Below are 5,697 nucleotides of genomic sequence, written 5' to 3'. Positions count from 1 at the left end.
ATGTTTCCCAACTCATTGTGCCCCATATACATTCATATCCAACATCCCATAATACATGCTAAAAAAATTCACCAATGGCTTTTTCGAGGGATGCGGGTATTCCATACTCTCCTCTTTAATCCCATAGATGACAATGTTCTTTGATCGTCATTCACATTCTTTCAATTCTCGGACATCTATGCTTTCTATATTCTTCTCTTGATGATCTCATGCATATTAGATGAGTTTGATACCACATCCCCACCACATAGATCGACCAATGACTTTATTGTACATATATTTTTCATGTCGCTTACCTCCCGCCTCATTGTGTCCAAATTTTCTTATTTTAATGCTTCCTTTAACTCAATGTTGTTAAGACACTCATTTGTTTGGAAAGAATATTTCTTACATTCTTGAATCTAATCTTCAAGTTTTACAACCACTTCCTTAAGACTTTCATTCTCAATGACAACAATTTGGAGCTTAGCATTAATGCTCTTTCATTACCATTCTAATCTCTTCACATTGCTTGTTTATGGTTTCTTGATGAGAAATCAAGTGACTCATAAACATTTTGTTTGTTGCATTGGAAGTAAGGTTTGTTGGTGATCTTGGCTCATTATCAATCATACTCCCGAACTTTGTGGCGGCTCTATGAGTGTTTGCCATTGTAGTGTCCAACACACACACACACACACACACACACACACACACACACACACACACACACAGACTCTACTAATTTGATTTGATGAGATAGAACCACGACTAGGAACTAACTTACATATCTACGATGATCCAACCAAATGTTTCTTATCTTGGCTATTTGGGTAGTGTCAAAGAGAGAGAGAGAGAGAGAAAGAAAGAAAGAAAGAAAGAAAGATATATTAACGTCTTCTAAGGCCAAAATTGGCCCATGAGACAAATGGTTTACAACAAAAATGGGATATTTACCCATTCATCGAAGTAAAAATAAAAATAAGATGAAAAATAGAGTTTAAGCTAAATAGTTCTAAAAAATAACAAACATGTTTTATATAGAAACATGTTCTACTACAATGAAAATGGTGTTATACAATTGTTATTTTCATTTCCATCCAAGTCTCTCGAAGAGAAGCGGAAGGTCAAAGGGTTGCGATGTGGATGTGGGCCGTGGTCCCCATGTAAGAGGTACCCCAACCATAGCTTCTAGTCGACGTAGCTCACGTTCCCTTATCTTCTTAATCTTGTCTACTCCACGTTGACTTGTTTTGAAGCCCAACATTCGAGGGCGTTTCGTTGTTCTTTGCATTTCTGCTTCCTCAAGGGAGAGGCCGAGCGGCGTAAGTGTATCCACATTCATCGTCTCCCCTTGTTCCTGAAAAATTACACTAGTTACATGGTGATGAATACTAAGAGGGTTATCGTTAGCACTTTGTAATTTATTCTCCCTATGTTGTTTTAGGTCTAAGATATATCTACCTAGTCTCTTTACATTCGGGGTATCTAATAGTTTGGAGAGGGTGGGAGAGGGTCCTAGTATGTCTTGGTATTCCGCTCGTATCTCGGCATAAGTTGGGCATTTGCATGTGAAGTGATACTCATCCTCTATCTCTATGTGGCATAACCTACATAACCTTTCCTCTCTAGGGACTCTATTAGCCCGACCATTCTCAATCTCAAGTTGGTGAGATGATATCCTAAGTTGTCCAATGGCCACCCTTAGTGCATTTGATAAGAATGTATCTAAATATCTTGGTCGTGTAATAAAACCTAGCGTAGAGAAGCGCAAGAAGTGTTCCTTATAGTACACCATTTTAGATGGGAGTGGTTCTCGTGGGGTGATCCATTTGTATCGAGTGTAAATTTGCCATATTTCTTGGCGTATCACTTTATTACGATCTTCGTGAGAGATTAAAGTTTGATCAGTCCCATGGTTGTACTTAAGGGGAGGTAGGTTATTAATGTCTATGCCGTTCGCACGGAGCCAACTCACCACGATGCTATACCAAGAGCTAGTGTCGCCAGACACATATAAAGATCGAGACGCCTCAAAGGCTCGACGGGATATCCTATCTTGTGGTTGGCTATGTATCCGATGAATAAAAACTACCACTTGAAAGAGTGCTTCTACTAACATCGGGGGTAGACTGAACTCAGCTCTAATAATGTCATGTGGTACCGTCGATTTGCTTCGGAGTTGACGTGATAACATCGTCACTAAAGGTCTCTCTAATTGCGTCCACATGAAAGATGGTAAACCTGGAGCCCATACTACTGATGCATACATGAGGGACGGGGTCACTAATGAGTCAAAAAGCCATCCCTTAGTCCGTGGCTCTTGAAAGTATGCCTGATGGCATTGTCTCTCTAAGAGTGAGAGGGATGCATACCCTCTCGTTAGCCTATCTTTGGCTGCCTGGGTCATCGAGAATTTACCTGAGCGAGCACTAAAGGTGACTCCCAAGTATACATACGATCCCACTACCTCAACTGGTTTATGAGAGAGGATTAGGTGACATTGACTCCTAACTCGGGACGATGTATGAAAGATAAGGACTTTAGTTTTCGCTAAATTCACTACCAGTCCTCGTTGTGTACAAAAGTCATCCAGGGCATTAAGATGCTTTTGTAGGTCGTGTTCCGACTCTGAGAGCAAGACAATGTCGTCTGCGTAGAGTAAGAGACTAACTTGCGTCTCCCCAATAGCTACTCCCTTGCCTCCCTTACGAGCAATAAAATCAGTGATCTCATCAATGTAGATCCCAAAAAGAGTCGGTGATAGGGGGCAACCCTGTTTTACACCAATGGTGCTAGTGAAACAATCGGATAGGCCACCTGGGCATCTTACACACCCAGAGACTTGCTCATATAGGGCATAAATGGCCCAGATCATGTCATCTGGTATCTCCAAGCTCTTAAGTCTATCAAACAACCTTTCCCTAGGAACCGTGTCAAAGGCCTTGCGAAAGTCCACAAAGCAACAATATAGTTTCTTCTTACGAGCCTTTGTCTGGTCAATTAAGCACCTGAGTGTGAAGATATGGTCAATAGTGGAGAAGGCTCGTCTAAAGCCAGCTTGCTCAGGTGCTCGAAGACTTAATGTTTCCATATAATCACTGAGCTCCGCTTCCATTACTGCACCATATAGTTTAGCGAGCGTATGACCTATCATAACGGTCCTATATGTATTTGGGTCCATTGAGTCCCCTCCTTTATGTATAGGGGCCACTGTGTTCATGGCCCATTGTGGTGGAAAACCCTCGGCGAGGGCGCGGTTGAAGATTAGAGCGAGAAGGGGGGCTAGGCACTCTCGAGCATATATGATGTGCTCGGCACACAATCCTGTGTGGTCCATGGATTTCCTATGTTGTAATTTTTTGATGACCTTCGTGACCCTAGAGGTCGTGAAAAGTGTCCCCATGGTAGGTCGAGGTGTGGAGGGCATTGGAATGGGTGGTTGGTTCGGGACATGGTAGAGTCTCTCAATATATGTGTGCCAAATATTGGGATCCTCGATGGGTGTTTGTGGTCTCGGTTCCCGTAGCCTCTTCCATGCGAGGGCACAATCCCTACTCATGAGCATATGGTAGAGTTCCCAATATTGAGATGCTTCCCAAGCCCATCTTTTACGACGTGTCATCTTGCGCATCTCTTTGCGAGCCTGTACTGAGGAAATAGTACCACTAAGCCGCGATACTTTAAGTTGTCTATACAACTCTCTACAATCCTCATCATACCACTTGTTCTGTGGCATAGACCCAACTCTACTATGATTGGAGTCTTTCGTGTATGGGAAGCTACTAGTTGCTGCTGAGTGGAGGATGTGTGTGAGTTCTGTAGTGAGGTGCTCTAAAGGCAAGGAAGAATCAAAAGAGGAGAGATGCGCTTGAACATGTCGAGAATAGATGTCAGCGAGCTCATGCGTGAAATGTATTATAGTGCGATGGGTTGGTTTACTAGAGTTGGTGGCGTGGGAGGCGTCACATTTTAGCTCAAAGTATAGGAAGCTATGGTCTGCGCCAATGAGGCATGGGGCCACCCGGAAGGAGCTAACCATGTGGGTAGCTTCAGGGCGTCCTATTAGGTAATCAACTGTGCTTTCCCCTCCTCCATGTGGGAAACATGTGAGCTCTTCCGAGCCCGGCCACTTGGCTAAGCCATTATATATGATCATCTGGTGTCGGCTTCCAAGTTCAAGCAGATGATGGCCAAAGCTTGTGGCGTCCGCACCTTGATCTTTTGATGTACGTGTTATGCCTAAGGCTAAAGGGTCGACATTCACCATTTCTAGGTTTCTATCCATCTGAAATATTGTGCATTGGCGGGATTGGGTTCTCGCATTGAAATCTCCTACAAGGAAGACTTCCCCTTGAGAAGAATATCGGATTATGTCATCCGATAAAGGTTCGTATGGAGAAGGCCCATGTGGCGTTCCTTCATCAACTATACTCGCCACTCCAGCCATATTATACCGAGATCCTTTCGGGGGGAAGTAACAAATGGCAATAAATATCACCTGATCTTTGCTAGTGAGTACTTTCACCCACATAAAACGGGCTGCTGGGTCTTTCTTTAGTATTTCTATCCTACTATGTATCTCTCTCCGAAATAATATCGCAACCCCTCCAGACCCTCTAGTAGTGTGTCGACGTGAGGTTTGTCTAAAGACAGATTCCCAACGAAAACCATCAACTCGTGGTAATCCTCGATTTGGACTTTGATGTGTTTCTACCAAAAAAAGTATATCAGATACCCTCAAAATCTCCTCTAGACGGCCAGGGTGTGTCCAAAGTGCACCGTTACAATTCCATAAACTCATCCTAAGTCTATTATTTGTCACATGGGCCACACGCCGTCAATTGGCAGCGCGATCATTTATTATGACCCGTCCGTCTCGGTAGAAGGCACGATGCCCCTCTTTACGAGCTTGTATGACTCGCGGCATACAAGTTTTACGATGCTCAATTTGCATCTTGGTCAAGTCTTCATCAAGGTAGATGGGCTCCCCGCCCAATCCTCGAAGAATTGGTCTCTTTTTAAAAAAGGCGATTCTAGATTCCGAGTCCTTAAATTGAAGAACTAAAGCTCTTTTCCTAGTGGTGTCACGCCCTACCCTCCAAGTTTTAGTGATTGGTAGGGCTTCATATCCCAACATTTTACCCAAGGTTTGTGCATCTTCGTCGGGAGATGCCCCTTCCTTGAGCCCAGTAACTCGTACATTTAGGCGTCGAGCTTGACGCATTTTTTCCTCCTCGAGGGTAGTGTTTACAATATTTTCGTCCTTTAGTTCTTTTTTAATATTACGTTTTACTACATCAACCCACCCAGTTTTTGCTAGTTCCATATCACTTTTAACCTCTTCTTTAACTTTTTTTATCTCGTCCTTAATATCCTCTAGAGAAGATATTTCACCATCTTCCCTAGATGTTTCAAGGTCCTTAATTCGTTTTTGAAGGTTTACGTTATCTACCTTAAGTTTCGCTACTTCAGCAATAAGCAATTCTCTTTCTTCCTTATCTTTTTGTTTTTCAGCTTCAATTTCTTTCACCCATTTTTCCATTTTAACGAACCGGTTAAGGACATCTAAAAAATCTTCCTTATAATTTCTTCGTTTGTTTCCTTATGGTTTCGTCGAGAAGTCATCTTGTAATTCAAAAGATAAAGAAAGAAAAAGACAAAAGGACAGAAAAAACTTAGCCAAGCATCGACGTCTTTCGCGCTAGATATGAGTGT

General features: G+C 42.7%; 1 protein-coding gene across 1 annotated transcript; it reads right to left on the bottom strand.

Moving 5' to 3' along the window:
• Positions 1-4,532: 4,532 nt before the first annotated feature.
• Positions 4,533-5,550, bottom strand: LOC147852517 (uncharacterized). Its single transcript, XM_087334332.1, has one exon. It carries the CDS (start codon positions 5,522-5,524, stop codon positions 4,820-4,822), a length of 705 nt encoding a protein of 234 aa, XP_087190458.1. The 5' UTR covers positions 5,525-5,550; the 3' UTR covers positions 4,533-4,819.
• Positions 5,551-5,697: the final 147 nt, after the last annotated feature.

The sequence above is a fragment of the Azolla caroliniana genome, unplaced genomic scaffold (assembly GCF_043228905.1).
Source record: "Azolla caroliniana isolate FFs.n. ecotype wild unplaced genomic scaffold, voAzoCaro1.0.p SCAF_18, whole genome shotgun sequence".
Lineage (NCBI taxonomy): Eukaryota > Viridiplantae > Streptophyta > Polypodiopsida > Salviniales > Salviniaceae > Azolla > Azolla caroliniana.
This window is presented reverse-complemented; position numbering and strand designations above follow the sequence as displayed.

Excerpts from the sequence above, each read along its gene's own strand:
- LOC147852517 (XM_087334332.1), bottom strand. The coding sequence starts at position 5,524 with ATGGAAAAATGGGTGAAAGAAATTGAAGCTGAAAAACAAAAAGATAAG.